A 21,396-nucleotide genomic window follows, 5' to 3' on the forward strand; every position below is an offset into this window, starting at 1 on the left:
AAAACACTTCTTGAAATGGCACTGCTAGCACTAAAATTTATACATCAGCCACAGCTACAAGAAGAATGGCATCTTTGAAACTCTTTTAAGGTTATTTCCGATACAGAACCTTTCAAAATGGAACAAAGATGCTAAAAAGTTGCATCTCAAAATGTGTCTCCTATTATTTGTGAAAGGAAAGTTATGAAACAATTTGCTATTGTATAAAAACTGTACAGCAGTTTTGACCAGATAACTTGGATATTAAATTTTAAAAAAACGATGTGCTCAAAGGGAAAGATGGGTGGTAGGGATTCACTATATTCTTACTTTACAACCTAGCTATATGGAGTAATTATCAGAAGCTTAGCAACTCACTATGTTAACCTCTATCACAATACCAATGTGAGCACTTAGTAGTACTGCAAGATTTAATGTTAATTTGAAGAAACAAGCATATTTGCTTTGGGTTAGTTAGACGAACTTTTCAGGTGAGAAATGTGTGGATCAAACCTAAATTCATAGATCAAATAAATGTACTGAAATAATAATGATCTGTACTTGTGCCGAAAAAATACAAAAATTCTAAACTTATGCTTTAAAAAGTAAAGTAACTGATTCAATAACCCACACTTTGCATTTCAAACATCCACCTAGAAATAATATTTATTATTTTGTCCATTGTGCACCACATGGCAGACCTGTGCTATTTTCGTGTAATCAGACATTGAAAAGCAAAAGGGCTAAACTCATTTTGATTTAAGCTCACATTTTAACAAGCTATCAGATTCAACAAGTAGACAGCTCAGATGCCCGAGGAATATTAAATTCATAATGCTGAAAACATAACGTGAGAATTCATAACAAGAAAATCATGTCCTCATAGGTACTGCTGAATGCTTGCTTCCGGTTATTAACTTCTTTTTAAACATGATAACCAATCAATCCCTTATTAAAACAATGCACAAAATGTAAACAACTGAATCTTTACCTTAATGTCAAACATATTTTCTGGACCATGGATAAATGAAGAAAGTTGTGTAAAGAACAATGTGAAATTCCATTTATGATATATCTATAGATCAGTTCTTAAAGATAAAACATGCATTATTGTAATCTTAATAAGGGACTCACAGCTTGTCAGAATAAAATTATTTACTTGGGTATACCATTGAACTTCTTGGCATAAAGCTTTTTTGTCAAATATTTCACATTATAAAAATAAAAAAAATAATTACATGGACAAAAAAAAGTTTCTCCCTCAAATTGTCTTCAATTTCCTGTCAATCACAGAAATAGAATAAGACTGGTCCAATAGAGTGCAACATGAATTAAAAAGGATGCGATAGATTTTCAAAACAACATTTACAAAAGAAATACTTTAAGATAAATATATTCTTAGGATACAAATTTAGAGTGTAAAGTTGTTCTTTAAACTAGTGCAGAAATTCCATTTACTCATTATAAACCTTTCTAATGATAGTTTAATCTGTTGAAAATTTTCCCGTACATTCCTCATGCTAACACTTCTGTTAAGGATGCTTTTAAACTGGACAACACTGCAAAAAGCATGTCCAAATATAATAAATAGATATTACAACTGGGAATTTTGCATGGATCTGAATCTGATGTGACATCTTTGTTCAAGGCTGTAATGCACATCCCAAATATCAAGATGACATTATCAATCCAACAATATCACAAATTGGATTCATTGTAATAACAGCAAAATATTGGTTACATAGTAAATTGTCACCAAATATTAAAAAAAAATAACAACAGCCCAGTGAAATCATTAATACTGAAATTGTGCTGTTAATGGGAAGAAATAAACTACAGCTGCCATTTCATAAGAGGGAAGTTAAACAAGATTAGTCAAATAATGCTTAAAATGGAGTAAAACAGAATGAAGATCCGATCTTTCAATGATTTATTTTGTTCAAATGTTGATTTCAGATCAAATCTTGGATAAAGGTAGTGACCTACTATCAAATCTTGGCCCAAACAAAGGGGCACAGAAAATACCCTATTCCTTAAGAGTAGTTAATTCGTCCAAGACTAAATTGTCCGTGTGTTTTGTCACACCACTTATGCAGCACAGCACCATCTCTCAGGAGATGCAAATAATTGGTTTCAATCACTGATTGCAGAAATCTCCAAAAAGTAAATGTCTTATTTAAGTTAAGTTTTCAACCTCTACTCCAGTTGTATCTTGGACCAGTGCAAACTTATATCCTTGGAAGAAATAGTAACAAGTACCGATGGGCAGAAAATTGTACTAACCAACTACATTTCCACAACTATGAAAAAAAACAGCAAACCAAATACAAAGATCGCGAGTTATCTGCGCTGCAAATACCATTCCTTGACAATTATTTACATGTGCAAGCAATAACATGATGTCTATCTTCAAACTTTGTTCTTAAACCTAAACCTGCAGTGTACATCGTTTGAAATTTAATACTAGCTAAGTGATCAGTGCTGCAGCAAGAAAAATGAATGACAGGGCAAGCTAAATGGGATATCATTTTGTTGCACCAACTAAAGACATCGCCTTCAAAAAAATATATATAGATCACACTGCCTCCTGCAAGTAATTTTGGTGACAACCAATTCTGGTTCTCATAGCTTTACAGATCTTTGTTGCATGCAAACTGTTTCTTCCCTTCACATTTCAAGTTTGAACTTACTATATTAGATGAACTCTGCTGCAAGCTAATACCAGAATATAAAAACCTGATGAATGTTTTTTTAAGGGGAAAAAAGACTGGTTAGTGGAACCTAGGTAATAATCTTGTTCTGAAAGAATTGCAGTTGTTGTCCAGAACTTCGCTCCTAAGTGGTGAATGAATTCTACGTAAACCGAACAAGCAAATAATTTTGGTCCCAATGTATGCAGCACACTATAAACACATTTCTCTAAAATATCTTAAAAGTACAAAGACAATAGAATAGGTTCTATAATAAACCTCTACTCCATGACTCCCCAATGCACTTATTGTAATACCAACTATATAAAGTTCAACTGCTAGAACATTTCCTATTATTGACTTGCTGATTTTTCTTATGGATACAGTATAATTCTATATCAATCACAGCTTTCTCAACATTATAACCCCAGCAGAATATTCAATTTTAAAATACGAAGCCTGAAACCTCTTGTACTTTATGTTAAGGATTATCACAAAATTAACTAGTGGTTCAGAGATCCTAGTCTCTGGTCTCTTTCGTTGTAATGTAAAAGTGAGCAGCAGAAAATTGTGTCCATAATATCAAGGCCAATTATGTCTCAACTGAATCACAACAAGGATAGATCACAACAGTGTATAACTGTATCATTAACTAGATTATGTGGAAATGAAGATATTATTTGATGGCAATTCTGGGTAGGCAGTCCATCAGTTTACTTCTATTAATGTTCCACTAGTTTGAATTTTAAAAAAAATCAGCAGTATTAAACATCACAATAGAAAGGAGCGTCACAGCAAAGGATGCATTTAAGATGGAAGAGTCCGGTGGTGCAAATTTGCTCAGATTTCCCTAACCCCTATTTGAATGTTTATATACATATCATTATTATACACGCAAGAATATAATCTTCATATTTAACATTTTGTATGGTTCACAACTGCTTTGTAGAAAGTGTACTGTCTGCGAGTACATGCTTCCCTATTCACCAACATACAACCTTTTGCTAATAAGAACTAATCAGCCATCTGAGCATGTTCTTACCAGCATACTGTAGGTATGTATTTATGTTTAGATGTGGTCCTTTCTCATTCCACCACAAACCCCCCCCCCCCCACCTCCCAATAAGCTCATCAGTCCCAGCAGCCCTGGGAGAAGTGTGTGTGCGTGGGGTTAGTAGTCCTCTCTGTGAACGTGCTTACAGTTGAAAGCCCTCCATCTGAGCTTCATGTGGTTGAAAGATGTATTGCTGTTGATTAAGATCAACTTGTGGGACAATGGTGGTATCTTCCTCCTCTTCTGTACCAAAATAATGCTCTATTAGATCAAATGCTTTTTGATAAACATCCTGGTTTTCATGGCTTTGCAGAAATTCTATCTTGTCCAAACCTGCAAGAATAAAATTAAAGATTTTGTTTAAAAAATAATGGAAGTTGGGTACAATTGGGAAACTGTTCTTTTCAGTAATGGTTTCATTGCAATTTTTTTGCCTTGTCTCCAAATACAGAATCATTAAAAAATTACTGACTGATGTAGAAATAGATGCATGTTCCTTAGTGTGATACAAATTGGTACAGAAATTGAAACCACAAACTAAAAGTAGTTTTATAGTTATTATAACTTTGCTCTCAGTGAGAAGTTCAGTATTAGCCAAATTCATGTGCCCTGACTTCAGGGATGCCTGGTTCACATGGAATTGATTTTAGTAACAAAAGCTGTATTCAGGAAAATGCTAACCTTTCTCTGCAAAATTTAGTAACAAAATATATTTGCATGTTAATCATGAAATTATCTTCTGCAAAGGGAATGAATTAGTATTAAACCATGCAAACACACAAAGTTGTGGACATGTTATGCTGGCGTCAGAAATATGGCAACACTTGTGGGCTAACCCAGCTCATCCTCTCACCATGCGCACTATTGATGCAAACGACGCATTTCACTATGTCTTGATGTACATGTGACAAATAAATCTAATCTTTAATAATTTTATGAGTACCATTTTACCAGTGCTGACAAGATCAGTGAAAATTTGATGAGAGCAACAAAATCAATAAGGGAATGGGGAACTTTAAATGCATTTTTATGTTCAGCATAAATAAGCTCGATGTACTTTAATGCTAATGCTATCCCTACCCACATAACTGGTCTTTTTTCCCCAGACCAAAATATTGAGAACAGTAGGTTCACATTCATTGCCCCAATGGCAACCATTTGTAGTCCTGTAGATATATATCATCACTGCAAGTTAGTGTATAGAAGGAGTCCACATCAGTTCTATGCAAGAGCAATGTAGCTACTCCCACTCAATTCCCTCTCCTTAGCCTTGCAAATTCAGAGATGCAAGTCCTATACAGTATACCTAAACATGTTATTAATAGACATCAAGAAAACAGCCTTAAAATCTAATACTTGAGGATTCCCACCATATGCTTCCTTATAATCCAGAAATATATGGTTCAACATTACTACATTTTTGTCTCTTAGCAATTTTTTTCATACTGTTACTAATACAAATATACAAAATACAAATACTGTTACTTAATTCCAAAAAGTTCAATCTAATGTCAAGTTAATTGTCACACTTCATCAAGCACCTTTTTAAAGCTCATGCACACCAAATTAAAAGCATTTTCATCTTCAGCCCTTTCAACATCTCAAAAACTCATGTTAACTGACTACTTGCTTTTAACAAGTCTCTCTACACTTGTCTAAGAGGGTGCTAATTTTATATCAGAGTACCTTTTCGGTCAGCTCCTCTATTATCAAGGCTAACCCAGTTGGCTTGTGGTTGCTAGGCCTATGCTTAGACCCATCCTTGAGAAAGCACGTGAAATTAACAATTCTCCAATTCTCAAGCCCCACCTTCATACATCGACAGACGTTTGAAAGATTACATCCAATGTCTGTGCAATTTCTACCCTATCGTAGATTCTGCCTTGACTGGGTGATTTATCCACTTTCAGGTTTTAATACCTCTGTTTATCAACCTTTAATTTACTGAGTATCCAACTTAGATTTTTCTTTACAGAAACACCAGCATCAGTTCTCTTGATAAAAGGAGAACATCTCTGATAAGCATTACCTCTCCTCTTATCACCTGTTTAATATTCACGAAAATATTTCTTGATTCCCTTCCATGCTTACTGTAAGTCTTTTCTCATTCTTTCTTTCCCCTCTTATATGCCCTCAACTTTCCACAATCACATATCAATTACATTTTTCAGACACCTTTTTCTCCTGCTTTACGTTATTCTCTCTTGGTCATCCAGAGATGTCAGAGTTAAACTGTCTTACCCTTCTCTCTCATCGGACTGTATCTGGATTCACCTGCACCATCTTCTTCTGAAAAGGTTGTTATTGTTCCATTATAGTCTTACCTTCCAGTTCTTGATTCAAATTCACCTCAGCCAATTTTTTCTCATCCCACTACACCTAGCCCCTTGCCTCAACGTCAACTTTGACCTGAAGAATGGCCTATTTACTTCCCTCCACAGATATTACAACTAAATCTTACAATATCATAATTGTTTCTTCTTAAAGCACCATTTCTCCAGCCACCCTTCTAAACTCACTATAAGGTGCCATCACATGTTATTTGAAGGCTGTCATCTTTAAGTTCCTATTTCTTGAACTCTTTCCTATTTCCTTAAAATTTGCCTATAAGACTCCTTCATATTTTCCCACCTGTTATTGTACTAAAATGTACCACAATTTCTGACTCACTCCCTTCTCTCAACAAAATAATCCACACCATCAATGCAAAGCTAACAAACTACTGGGAATTATACACTGAAAATTGCAAAAATGCCTTTCTGTTGAACCAATCATGAAACTTAACTATAAAAACTCTGACCATTGTATTTCAAAGTTCAAAGTAAATGTATTACCAAAGTACATACATATTACCTTATACAACCCCGAGATTCTTTTTTTTCCAGGCATACTCAATAAATCCATTAGAATAAATTAAATACTGCACCAAACGTGAAGATACAAAAATAAATAATAATAATGAACAATAAGCAATAAATAGAGAACATGAGAAGAAGAGTCCTTGAAAGTGAGTCCATAGGTTGTGGGAACAGTCAGTGATGGGGCAAGTGAAGTTATCCCCTTTGGTTCAGGAGCCTGAGGGTTAATAACTGTTCCTCAACTGGAGGTGCGAGTCCTGAGGCTCCTGTACCTTCTTCCTAATGGCAGCAGCAAGGGGGCAGCTCCTGATGATAGGATGCTGCTTTCCTATAACAACATTTCATATAGTTGTTCTCAATGGTGGGGAGGGGTTTTACCCGTGATGGACTAGGCCATATTCAATACTTTTTGTAGGATTTTCCATTCAAGGGAATTGGTGTTCTCACACCAAGCTGTGATGGAGCCAGTCAATATACGCTCCACTACACATATACAGAAGTTAGTCAATGTATTAGATGTCATGCCCAATCTCCACAAACCCCTAAGTAGAAAATTTCTTCATAATTGCACTTACATGCTAGGTTTAGGACAGGTCCATCGAAATGATAACACCAAGGAATTTAAAGTTGCTGACCCTCTCCATCTCTGATCTTCTGATGAGCACTGGCTCATGGACCTCTGATATCCTCCTCCTGAAGGCAATAATCATCTCCTTGGTCTTGCTGACATTAAGTGGTTGTTGTTGTGCCAACACTCAGCCAGATTGTCAATTTCCCTCCTGTATGCTGATTCGTCACCACCTTTGATTTGGCTTACAACGGTGGTGTTGTCAGCAAACTTGAATATGGCATTGGAGCTATAGTCACACAGTTATAAGTGTAAAGTGAACAAGGGGCTAAGCACACAACTTTGTGGTGCACTAGTGTTAATGGAGATCATGGAGATGTTGTTGCCAATCTGAACCAATTGTGGCCAATAAATGAGGAAATCGAGGAGCCATTTGCACAAGGACGTATTGAGGCCAAAGTCTTGAAGGTTACAGATTAGTCTTGAGAGGGTGATGGTATTGAATGCTGAGCTGTAATTGATAAAGAACATCCTTTTGCATGTATCTTTGCTGCCTAGATGTTCCAGGGTTGAGTGAAAAGCCAATGAAATGGCATCTGCTGTGGACCTGTTGCTCCAGCAGGTAAATTGGCGAGGATCCAAGTGGTTTGTTTCATCAAGTTGACATGTTTCATCACTAATCTCTCAAAACACCTCATCACTGTGGATGCAAGTGCTACCAGACAATAAACATTAAGGCAGGTTACTACCTTCTTCTTAGGCACCAGTATAAGTGAAGTTGGCTTGAAGCAAGTGGGTACCTCAGACTGCCAAAGCTAGAAGGTACAGATCTCAGTGAACACTCCAGTGAGTTGATCAGTACAGGTCTTTAGTCCTTGGCCAGGTACCCTGTCTGGGGCGGATGTTTTCTGGTTCACACACCTGAAAGCTGCTCACATGTCAGCCTCAGAGACTGAAATCACAGGATCATCAAGGGGCTGCAGGAGTACATGATGGTATCTCCAAGTTTTGATGGTCAAAGTGAGCATAGAAGGCATTGAACTCATCTGGAAGCGAAGCCCTGTTGTCACTTATGTCACTTGACTTAACTTATAAGAGGTGATAGCATTCTGCTGCAACTGTCTATCATCCTTTGTTTATTCAAGTTTAGTCCAAAATTGCCACTTCACCTGTGAAATTGCTTTCTGGAGATCATACTTGGACCTCTTGTAATTTTCTTGGTCACCAGACTTGAATGCCTCTGACCCAGCCCTCAGCAGATTGCGGATCTCATGGCTCAACCAGCACTTCTGGTTGGGGAAGACTGAATGATTTTGTGGGGTACACTTGTCTACAACTGTTTTAATACAGAACGTGACAACCATGATGCATTAATTTCAGATCCACAGATGAGTCCTTGAACACAGCCCAGTCCATCGACTTGAAGCAATCCCGTAGCCTCTCCTCTGCCTCCTGCGACCACTTCTTTGTTGCCCTAATCTATGGAGTTTTGCACTTTAGCCTCAGCCTGTATGCAGGTAGAAGGACAGCCAAGTGATCAGTTTACTGAAATGTGGTCTGGGCATGAAACGGTAGGCATTCCTTATCTTAGTGTAACAGCAGATTCTCTTCAATGCCAATGCCTTATAAAGTTTCAGTATTACATCCTTAATCTCACATTCTAGTCTTTTTAAAATTAATGCGAACATTGAATTTGTCTTTCTTACCACTAACTCAGCCTGCAAGTTAACCTTTAAGGAATCCTGCACAAGAAATCCCAAGTTCCTTTGCACCTCGGATTTTAGAATATTTTTCCCCATTTAGAAAATAGTCTACGCCTTCATTCCATCTACTGAAGTGCATGATCACACACTTCCCTATACTATATTCCATCTACTACTTCTTTGCCCATTCTCCAATCTAAGTTCTTCTGTAGAATTTGTGCTTCCTCCTCGCTACCTGCCCCTCCACTCACAACTTCAGAAACTTGGCCACAAAGCCATTAATTTATCATCCAAATCATTGACATGTAACATGAAAGGAAGTGGTCCCAGCACCGACCCCTACGTAATATCACTAGTCACTGGTAGCCAACCAGAAAGGGCCCCCTTTATTCCTACTGATTGTCTCCTGCCAGTCAGCCAATCTTCTATCCATGCTAGTATCTTTCCTGTAATACCATGGGCTCTTAGCTTGTTTATAAATGAAAAGAATAAGACTTTAGTGGTTTACCTTCTGGTCAAGGAAAGATGACTTTGTCATTAAGGGTACTTATACTGTTAAGAACTATCACAACAAGAAATAAAATAACAGGTCAGTTAAAAGCTTGCAAAGTTAACAGTCAAACATCAGAAATCAGCCAGCATCTTGTGGTCTTGTGGTGCTTCCCCAGTTCACATGGTATCTGGTTAAGCTACCACAGGGCTGGCTGATTTTATCTTCCACGGCAAGGTCCAGGCCATCAGAAGCATGCTTTAAGCAATGGCTACCAGGCCATCATAACTTTCTTTTGAGAAATATTCACTATATTTCCAGGGAATAATTTCTTACTATCCACTTACAATTAAATTTCAAAGCATCGATAGGCAGAGAATAAAGATAACATATGTATTAAAGTAACTCATTTTGTAAAAAAAAAGCAACCTAGACAATGTTCAAACTATCAATTAAACGTCCATAAAATATTCTGGATAATTCTGCCACCAACTCACCATAGGCTTCCTCTATTAGCGCACAATAAGGATTTATTCCTGTACCATTCTGTTTGGCTTCCTGTTCCCCAAGTCGAAGGATATTTTCCAAACCATTCAAAGACACTTGAACGATTTTTGCATCCATAACAGTTAGCAGGTCACATAATGGTTTAATGCACCCCAACTCCACTATATATCTGAACAAGGTTGAAAAAGAAATACAAATCAAACCCTGTCACCAGTCCAAGGAACTCCAAAAAGAAAACAAAGAACAGGATAATTATTTACAGGTCCAAGTTAAAACATTTAATTCTATCAAAAGAAATATGCTGATTTTAGAACATCAATTTCTATGAAGTGCAGTTCCCTGACAGCTATTTACAGTGATTGTATAAGGACCTCCAGGAAATGCACTCTTCTCACTGCTCCCATCAAGGTGGAGGAACCTGAAGACAACCTGGAACAGCTTCTTCCCCTCTACCATCAGATTTCTGAATGGACAATGAACCCATGAACACTAACTCACTATTTTTTCCTTCTCTTTTTGCATTACTTATTTAATTCAATTTTATATGTACATATTTATTGTCATTCATTACTCTATTATACAGAATATTGCAATGTACTACTGCTACAAAACAACAAATTTCATGACATTTTCTCCAAATTAAATCTTACTTTGATTCTGATTTTAAATATCAGACTGCATTTCTGTAGAAAACCAAAAAGTTGGTGCGGAGGAAAATCTTACTTGATCTGTTCAGGAGTTCCACCAGATGTTGCATTAGTAATAGCCCATGCAGCTTCTTTCCTTGTACGAAATTCTGCTGTCTGTAGAATGTTTATTAGGACTGGAAAGATGTTGGCGTCTATTACCGCCTATAAATGTTGGAGATAATACACAAAACGTTTACAAGATACCATACAACTAGGAATTAGTAAAAATATACATATAATCTTCGGGAATTTTCAACTTTCTAAAATCCAGAGACACCACTGTAAATATTGTAACGAAATATTGAATCTGTGGAATTCTCTGCCACAGGAAACTGTTGAGGCCAGTTCATTGGCTATGTTTAAGAGGGAGTTAGATATGGCCCTTGTGGCTACAGGGGTCAGGGGGTATGGAGAGAAGGCTGGGGCGGGGTTCTGAGTTGGATGATCAGCCATGATCATAATAAATGGCGGTGCAGGCTCGAAGGGCCGAATGGCCTACTCCTGCACCTATTTTCTATGTTTCTATGAAATTCAGCTAAACTATCAAAGCATTCAGTTGTTACAGACACAAAGCTGAAGCATACCTGTATCTGTGCTCTGTTGCCGGCTGTAATATTTGAGATAGTCCAGCATGCTTCCTTTTTGATTGATTCTTTTGGACTGCTCAGTAAGTGCAATAAACTCTGCAAAGCTGAACAATTTAAAATTACCTGGAGAAAATATAAATAAATCAAATAAACCGTGTCAAGGCAAGTTTAAAATGTGTTAATATTAAAAGCAATAATGAATTTAGGACACCAATCCTAATCCAAAATGTACCAGGCACATGTGATGGAAGAACTCACTTGAGGAAGTCATGTTTTGCAAAAAAATAAAATAAAATAAATAAATTGAGATACAACTTCAGCCTGGTACTGTAAAACTGGGCTTGACTGTTCATGTGGTCCATAGAAGCTTCTGGATGTTTGATTTTCTTGGGAATTTACCAGATGCTCCTCCTTTCCCATTCTCTTACCATTTTCAGTTGTTGCTCTTTAAACCATTATCCCTTTCAGCTTCTATAACGTCCTTTAACCCCCAAAATATAAATGTCTTCAATCCTAACGTGCTTTGGTCCATTTCCAAAATAGTCTACCTCTATACACATACTAGTTACATCTGTCTGCACAAGGAATGGTATTGAGAAAAGTTTCCTGCTAGATTAACAATATTTTATTGATATGTTCATACACTCTTGCTTCATATTTCACCATTCCACTTTGGTCCCCTTCCATATTTCCCAGTAATCCATGACACCATTTCCTTTAAATCTTCTGCTTTTCACCTTCCACCACTTACCTGAGTCTGTATATCATCACCTGTAACAATGTTTCCTACGGCACGCAAAGCTGGTGATATCACCTTATAGTCGCAATGCCTGTCAGAAAAGCATTAGAGAAAATGCATTTAAAAATCACAGATGAAGGTCAAGAGCTAAGGTACTGATTATTTTAAAATATTTCCTAAAGCACTACAAATGCGTTTCTACATATATCTGTAGCTTTCCTAAGTCAATATTTTAGTATTAAAATACTAAATACTGGTTATAGAAGTTAGAAAGGATATAAGCCCACAAGTAACTGCTGGATTTACTCAGCTGAAATATTGGAAAGCACTGGGATTCTCAGTGCTCCAACAGATCTATCTGAGATTCACCTGCATTTACATATTGGTGCATGATTCTTAAGTCTACTCAGGATTGTATGGCTGCAGGAAACAATGCAACAAACTCTTTAAAACAGAACTTTAAAATGATAGGGAAAAAAACTCAAGTATAATAAATGTATAGTTTTTTTCTGAATGTCAGAGACATGAACTAAAAGCATGCTAGTTTAATTCGCTACATGTTGCATCTTTTATGCGTGGATGGTAGAAGAATCAGGGTGGAATTGATAGGCATTGAGTGATTCAGTTACATGGAAACATAATAGGAAATGGATTGTTCTGCGAGCTGGCATGGATTCACTGGGCCAAATAGGCCCCTTCAATGCCATAAGAAAATATGAAATCATTATAAAAGGATTTACGAAGGTGAAAAGCAGTTAATTCATTTACTCTTCATAAAAGTGGCTGCTATTCGAAAAACGAATTAATTGAATGTAAAGCACCTCTAGGAAGAGGTACAGTTGACATATCAGGCGGAGACATCGACTGTACCTCTTCCTAGAGATGCCGCCTGGCCTGCTGCGTTCACCAGCAACTTTGATGTGTGTTGCTTGAATTTCCAGCATCTGCAGAATTCCTTGTAATTGAATGTAAAGTTTGCTTGGGACAACTTGCAAGGAGCACCAAGACACTTTGTTAATGGAAGTCTTTTCCCCACCCTTAATTACAAAGTTCATCTTCCTCCATCGGCAAGTATACAATTAAAATGGCCCTGGAACTGCCATTTTGATATGCATCTATAAGTAATATATTTATTTTCAAGCATAAAACAAACTGCTAGAGGAATTCAGCAGGTCAGGCAGTATCAGTGGAGGTAGAGGGATGGTAAAAATTTCAAGTCAGCACAATGCACCCTGCATTAGAAACTCCACCTCTAGATCTGCAGCCTAAACCACTAGGTATTTGAGCACTTTTTTTTTGCTCTGATCTACTGCATCCACAGCTGCAAGTACTGGTTTGAGAATTTAAACAACCTCAACACAATTTTGTTTGATTCTTTTCCACTCTGCAGTTGAACACTTGCCAAACTTTACCGTATTCAGATTCTGGCATGAAAAGCAGCGATCTATGAGTATGTCTGCTGTAATTCAACATACAACCACTATAAATGTAAAATGGAGAATCAGAAGGAAGCAGGTTTCTACAACGTCTATTTAGTTCTCAAATGGAGTTCAAAATATTCACAACATATGAAAGCTATACACATACACAATATAAGTTTATAGTCTTACACCAAATAATCCAAATTAAGATACTTGTGAAGATACTCACATTAGTAGTTCGACTAATCTTCTGCAAACCCCCGAGTCTATTACTGCTTGAATTTTATCATTGGGCCCATCAGATAAATATGACAAAGCCCAGCAGGCATCAGCCAATACATCTATATCATTGAGAAACAGCAGCCAGGATACAACACTGAGACATGGGGACACCTGGATTTAAAAAAATGAAAAACAATTTATGACCTAGGAATGTATGAATGAACCAAATGGACAGGTGATGGTTAGGGACCCGAGTCACCCCAATCACAAACTGTTCCAGCTGCTATCATCTGGGAAACGGTACCGCAGCATAAAAGCCAGGGACAACAGGCTCTGGGACAGCTTCTTCCACCAGGCTGTCTGACTGATTAATTCATACTGATACAATTGTCCTTTTTTTTATACATACTATTTATTATAAATTACTATAAACTGCACATTTAGACGGAGACATAATGTAATGATTTTTACCCCTCATGTATATGAAAGATGTAAGTAATAGTCAATTCAATGGCTGACAATTCATTTCAGCGACTTCAGCAAAGTATACTTAAGTGGTTACTTTTGCATTGAACATTTAGGTACTACTCCAGTGCCAACAATCTATGCACATAAATCTCTCAGATACTTAGCTGGTTTCAAAAATAATGTATCTATTCTAATATAGTACTTATACTCTGTTAATAGGCATCCGTTAGTCTTGTGAGACCATGGATTTGCGTCTTGGAAGGTTTCCAGGGCGCAGGCCTGGGCAAGGTTGTATGGAAACCGGCAGTTGCCCATGCTGTAAGTCTCCCCTCTCCACGCCACTGATGTTGTCCAAGGGAAGGGCATTAGGACCCAAACAGCTTGGCACCAGTTTCGTCGCAGAGGAATGTGTGGTTAAGTGCCTTGCTCAAGGACACATACTCTGTTAAAGCGCAAACAATTTTGGTGATTTGTCAAGGATATTCAGTGGTCACTTTATTAGGTACACCTGTTTGTTAATGCAGAGATCTGATCAGCCAATCATGTGGCAACCTCAAAAATTCATAAAAGCATGCAGTCATAATCAAGAGCTTCAGATCAAGCAAGAGAATGGGGAAGAAATGCACCAAGCAGCAAGGCTGCTCAACATCTCTATCCACTAACTCTATAATTATTTCCCATCAGTCACCTTATGAACAGCCTAGCGTCACATTACAGACATACAATCAATCAAAAGTTATCTTGTGTACACAGTGCCTATAAAAAGTATTCACCCCACCTCCCTTGGAAGTTGTCATGTTTTTTTAATATTACAACTTTGAATCACAGTGGATTTTATTTGGCTTTTTTTGACACTGATCAACAGAAAAAGACTTTTGTGTCGAAGTGAAAACAGATCTCTACAAAGTGATCTAAATTAATTACAAATATAAAACAAAATAATTGATTGTATTAAGTATTCACCCCCTTTAATATGACACACCAAATTATCACCGGTGCAGCCAACTGGTTTTAGGAAACACATAATTAAGTTAAATTAGTTGAATGTGTGCATTCAAGATTGTAGTAAAAATACACCTGTACCTGGAAGGTCCAACTTGTCAGTCAGTATCCTGACAAAAACTACACCATGAGGACAAAATAACACTCCAAGCAACCCAGCAAAAAGGTTATTGAAAAGCACAAGTGAGGAGATGGATACAGAAAATTTCCAAGTCACTAAATATACACTGGAGTACAGTTAAGTCAATCAGCAAGAAATGGAAAGAATATGGCACAGCTGTAAATCTGCCTAGAGCAGGCCATCCTCAAAAACTGAATGATCATGCAAGAAGGGGACTAATGAGGGAGGCCACCAAGAGACAACATGATATCTCTGGAGGAGTTACAAGTTCAGTGGCTAAGATGGGAGATTGCACATGCAACAACTGCTGCCCAGGTGCTTTTCCAGTTGCAGTTTTATGAGAGAGTGGCAAAGAGAAAGCCACTGTGGAAAAAAAACCTCACATGAAATCTTGGCTAAAGTTTGCCAAAAGGCATGTGACAGACTCTGAAGTCAGGTGGAAGAAAGTTCTATTATCTGACGAAACCAAAATTGAGCATTTTGGCCATCAGTCTAAAATCAGACTTTGGCACAAGTCAAACACCACACATCAAAAACACACCATCCTTACTGTGAAGCATGCTGTGGGACTTGTGAAGGCAGAGGGTAAAATGAATGCAACAACATACAGGGAAATCCTGGAGGAAAACCTGTGCGGTCTTGTAAGAGAACTGTGACTTGGGAGATTGTTTTTTCCACCAAGACAATGACCCCAAGCATGAAACCAAAGCCACACAGGAATGGCTTAAAAACAACAAAGTTAATGTCCTAGAGTGGCCAAGACAGAGTCCAGACCTCAATCCAATTGAGAATGTGTGGCTGGACTGAAAAAGGCAGTTCATACACGATCCCCATGCAATCTGACAGAGTTTGAGCAGTTTTGTAAAGAACAATGGGGAAAAATTGCAGTGTCCAGATGTGCAAAGTTGATACAGACCTATCCACACAGACTCAAGGCTGTAATTGCTGGCAAAGGTGCATCTACTAAATACTGATTTGAGGGGGTGAATACTTGAGTTTAATAATTGTAATAAATTTAGAACAATTTGTAGAAATTTGTTTTCACTTTGACATGAAAGAGGCTTTTCTGTTGATCAGTGTCAAAAAAGCCAAATTAAATCCACTGTGATTTAATTTTGTTAAAACAATAAAACATGGAAACTTCCGGGGGGGGGGGCGGTGGGGGGAGACATACTTTTTATAGGCACTGCATTTACATATACTGTGTATTTTTTTTATTACTATTGTGATCAAGTATTGGTTTTTGTGCTGCACCGGATCTGAAGTAACTGTATTGTTCTTACACTTGTGTATAGGAAATGACATTAAATAATCTTGAAATGTGATCTTTGTGTCTCTATATCCTGAGGAGACTGAGGTCTTTCAACATCTGTCGGACGATGCTGAGGATGTTCTACGAGTCTGTGGTGGCCAGTGCTATCATGTTTGCTGTTGTGTGCTGGGGCAGCAGGCTGAAGGTAGCAGACACCAACAGAATTGACAAACACATTCGTAAGGCCAGTGATGTTGTGGGGATGGAACTGGACTCTCTGACGGTGGTGTCTGAAAAGAGGATGCTGTCCAAGTTGCATGCCATCTTGGACAATGTCTCCCATCCACTACATAATGTACTGGTTGGGCACAGGAGTACATTCAGCCAGAGACTCATTCCACCGAGATGCAACACACGAGCGTCATAGGAAGTCATTCCTGCCTGTGGCCATCAAACTTTACAACTCCTCCTTTGGAGGGTCAGACACCCTGAGCCATTAGGCTGGTCCTGGACTTATTTCCTGGCATAATTTACATATTATTATTTAATTATTTATGGTTTTATATTGCTATATTTATACTCTATTCTAGGTTGGTGCAACTGTAACGAAACCAAATTTCCCTCGGGATCAATAAAGTATGACTATGACTATGACTATTGACTGTGGAATGATTGTTGATGCCAGAAGGGGTGGTTTGAGTATCTTAGAAACTTCTGATCTCCTGGGATTTTCACACACAACAGTCTCAGAGAATGGTGCAAAAAACAAAAAAAAAATCCAGTGAGCTACACTTCTGTAGGCAAAATCTCCTTGTTAATGAGGAGTCAGGAGAAAATGGCCAGACTGATTCAAGCTGACAGGAAAATGACAGTAACTCAAATAAACATGCACTACAACAGTGGTGTGCGGAAGAGGATGACTGAACGCACAACACATTGAATCTTGAAGTGGACGGGCTACAATAGCAGAAGACCACAAACGTACAGAAGGTACCTAATAAAGCGGTCACTGAGTTTAGTTTGTTACTTGGCAATGGTGATGGCATCCGTTGGTTTCACGAGACCATGGATCTGCGCCTGGAAGGTTTCCAGGGCACAGGCCTGGGCAAGGTTTTATGGAAGACCGGCAGCTGCCCATGCAGCAAGTCTCCCCTCTCCACACCACCAATGTTACTTGGCAATAATTTTTCTATAAAAATAGTTGATAAGTATTTGTCAAAAAAGCTTCATTGCTCGGTAATAAAATGTTTATTCATTATCACAAAAAGCACTCACATTTTCTTTCCTCTTCATTTAACTATATAAATTATACTTTAAAATTGGCCAAAAAAATCTCATTCTTGATACTGGGTTATTGTTTGAAATTTGAGTATTAGTTTTGAACTTTATTCTTAGTGGTTTCTCTGACTTCCTTCAGTAGAATAGTAATTTGGTTCCCAAATCACCACTTTTCCCCACCCTTACTCTTTGCTGACTCATCTAAATGTTTTACTTTCCATTCCCCATTGTGAACTTCTGGATTCCACTCAGTGATGAAATCAGAGTTTAGGAGTATGGAGAAACAGAATCTATTTACATTACCTGCCTACTGGATATCAGCAACATCAACCCATCTGAAAACCCTTGCTTTTAAAATATTTCAAATTTCATCTTAGAATTCTACTTTCCCATTTGTCTGTCTGTCCAGATACCATATCCGATGCAGACTTTGGTGACCATGGTTTTCCATACAGATCTACCTTGCGTTTTTTGGATGACTTCCATTTGCTCGATGTGTAGCCACCTGGCTATGCTTTTGATGTACATAAGCCGAGGTCTTCCTCTAGGTTTACTCCCCTCAATCTTTCTAGAGAGTATGAGTTTTTCTAGTTCATCTTTCCACTTTCCCATTTAGTAACATTAAAAATTATAACTATCAATCATTGGCTGCACTGAATCCCAAACTGTTGTTGCATTAATCATTTAAAGTACAGAGTATACTATTTAAACAATACTGAGTATACTATTTAAACAATCCCAATCTCGGATCAAAAAGGTATCTGAACCTCTGCAGTAATGCCTTCTACAAAAGCTATTTGGAGTCAGCTGTTCCAATAAAAGAGATGAGATTGGAGGTGTGCGTTGGAGAGATGCCCTGCCCTATAAGCAAGACAGACAGTTAGGTTACTGACAGGGCCTGCTCTTCATTTTTTTTTTATTTGCACCATGCCTTAATCAAAACAATTTTCAGAGGAGCTTAGAAGAGGAATTGTAGAGATGCATGAAGCTGGAAAAGGCTACAAAGGCATTTCTTAAGACCTGGGTGTTCATCAGTCCACAATTGTGTACAAATGAAGGCAATTCAGTACTGTTGTTACTCTCCCTAGGAGTGGGTATCCTGCAAAGATCATCCAAGAGCACAATGTACAATACTGAAGGGGATGAAAAAGAACCCAAAAGAACAGCAAAAGACCTGCAGAAATCTCTAGGACATGATAAAGTCTCCGTTCACGTGTCCACTAGAAGAAAACACTGAACAAGAATGGTGCTCATGGAAAGACATCATGGAGGAAAGTATTGCTCTCCAAAAAAAAAAAACAAACTAGCATTGTTGTGCAGCTCAAGCTTTCAAAAAACCATCTGGATATTCTACAACGCTTCTGGCACAATGTTCTGAGGCAAGATGAGACAGAAGTTGAACATTTTGGCAGAAATGCATACCACGTCTGGACGAAAAAGGGCACTGTACACTAACTCTTCATCCCAACTGTGAAGCATGGTGGGAGGAGCATCAAGGTTTGGGGTTTTTCTGCCTCAGGGCCCAGACAGCTTGCAATTGTTGAGGGACCACTGAATTCAAAATTGTATCAAGATGTTTTACAGGAGACTGTCAGGAGAGCAGCCCAGTGCCAGAAGTTTAATAGGAGTTATATGATGCAACAAGACAATGATCCGAAACAAGAGTAAATCAACAACAGAATGGTTTAAAAACAAGAAAGTTCATGTTTTGGAATGGCCAAGTCAGATTCAGATCTTAACCCAATTGAGATACTGTGGCATTACCTGAAGAAGGCTGTTCATGTGAGGTATCCTGGAAGTATTGATGAACTGATACAGTTTTGTATGGAGGAATGGTCTAAAATTCCTCCTCGCCATTGTGCAAGTCTGATCAGCAGCTACAGGAAACATTTGGTGAAGGTTATTGCTGCTAAAGGAGGTTCTACTAGTTATTAAATACAAGGGCTCACATATGTTTTCCAGCCTGGAGTGTAAATGATTAAACAATGTGTTCAATAAAGATATGAAAAGCACACTGTTTGTGTGTTATTAGCCTAGACAGATTGTGTTTGTCTACTGTGACACAGCTGAAGATCAGACCACATTTTAAGGGTCACTACTGCAGAAACTCAGATAATTGTAAAGGGTTCACCAACTTTTTCTTGCAACTGTATTTCTAAGTTCATGGTTCATATGAACTATGGTTTTATATGGTTCAACAATTCACCACATAGACAAATGTCAGAATGAACCAGTATACATTACCCTGTAACATAGGCAACATTATACAGTGGTATGCAAAAGTTTGGGCACCCCGGTTAAAGTTTCTGTTACTGTGAATAGCTAAGCGAGTAAAAGATGACCTGATTTCCAAAAGGCATAAAGTTAAAGATGACATATTCCTTTAATATTTTAAGCAAGATTACTTTAATTCCATCTTTTACAGTTTCAAAATAACAAAAAAGGAAAAGGGCCCAAAGCAAAAGTTTGGGCACCCTACATGGTCAGTACTTAGTGTGACCAAGTTATCAGAAGATGCCGATAAGAGAGATAAGTGAGAGACAAATGGGGGAAACATTCAAAATGCTAATAAGAGAAAGACGAGAGGGATTAACGAAAAGGAGACACAGTTCCGAGTATTGTCAGAGACCGGTTGCTTTGAACCTGAACTGTTTGAAGTTTGATGGACAGGCGATACCCCAGCAGGGGGATAAAAGGAACAGGTTCGCTAAGGCAAGGGACACACACGATACCACGAGACAACGAGACCCTGGAAGTGCGGTGTGCCCCCACAAGTTGGTAGGAGTTTTGGAGGTCTGGTTGCGGGACCAACCATAGACGCACAGGGTGAGAAGGTACAATCGGCGGGAACCTGGTGTGTGTGTCCACCCTTGCCTGGGTGCCGGGTTCACCGCAGAAGAACGATTGTATCCGGAACGGAGGGGTCACAGTTGGTGACCTCAGAAGACATTAAAAAGGGCTCGTGCCGAAAGCTAACTGTGAGGAATATAAAAGGTCTGCTGAATCCGATTTGAATATCAGCATTCATGCTCTCTCTCCCCAACGGCACGATGGCGATTACTGCGAACTGAAACTGAACTCTGTGTCACTTGAGACTGATCATTTTACCCCTAGACTGCGATAAAGCTTGATTGATCCTATTATCCTAGTTCTGTGTACATGTGTGTTTATTCATTGCTAACCTGTTGCATTTATATCCTTACTATTAGAGTACTGTGTTACTTATTTCTTTAATAAAACTTTCTTAGTTCCAGTAATCCACTAAGTGGTCCATTTCTGCTGGTTTGGCAACCCAGTTACGGGGTACGTAACATAACTGGGGTTCTCGTCCGCAATTTTGAACGCTAAATTTGGGATGGGGTAATTGATTGGGTTAAGATTCCTGAAAGAAAGAAAAGGCAAACAGCAGGAATGGAGATTGAGGAATTTCTAAAGGCGCCGACCTTGGAGGCATTAGAGGATGCCTGGAAAGTAGAATTGGCAGCTGTGGCCAAACGGTTGAATCTTTTTAAGGGGAAGTCGACAACGAGGAGAGAGGAGATGCACAGAGCTATCATAGAGCATTATGTGTCTAAAGGTGTGTTTCCCCAAGGGGAGCTGGAGGTGATATCTATTGGAAAACCTGGTGGAGACGCAGTACAGGGGCAGCTTGAAAAATTGAGGCTCGAGCACGAGTTCCGGGTAAGACAGCTAGAACACGAAGAGAAACAGAGGGAAAGGGAATTCGAGCTGGAGAGGATAAAGATGAGGGCAGCGCAGGGGCCCATG

The 21,396-nt window shown here is 38.3% G+C and overlaps 1 protein-coding gene across 2 annotated transcripts in view; it reads right to left on the bottom strand.

Annotated features, from left to right (window-relative positions):
* Positions 1-330: 330 nt before the first annotated feature.
* LOC134347976 (importin subunit alpha-5) overlaps positions 331-21,396 on the bottom strand; it is a 60,753-nt gene continuing 39,687 nt past the window's right edge. For both annotated transcript variants that reach the window (XM_063050667.1, XM_063050666.1), the window contains exons 9-14: positions 13,515-13,678; positions 11,877-11,955; positions 11,123-11,248; positions 10,573-10,700; positions 9,840-10,018; positions 331-4,056 (exon numbers count right to left, since the gene is read on the bottom strand). In XM_063050667.1, the coding sequence (XP_062906737.1) occupies positions 3,866-4,056; positions 9,840-10,018; positions 10,573-10,700; positions 11,123-11,248; positions 11,877-11,955; positions 13,515-13,678 (867 nt within the window). In that variant the 3' untranslated portion in view covers positions 331-3,865. The remainder of the gene's footprint in view (positions 4,057-9,839; positions 10,019-10,572; positions 10,701-11,122; positions 11,249-11,876; positions 11,956-13,514; positions 13,679-21,396) is intronic.

Source organism: Mobula hypostoma, chromosome 6 (genome assembly GCF_963921235.1).
Source record: "Mobula hypostoma chromosome 6, sMobHyp1.1, whole genome shotgun sequence".
In the NCBI taxonomy this organism is placed as follows: Eukaryota; Metazoa; Chordata; class Chondrichthyes; order Myliobatiformes; family Myliobatidae; genus Mobula; species Mobula hypostoma.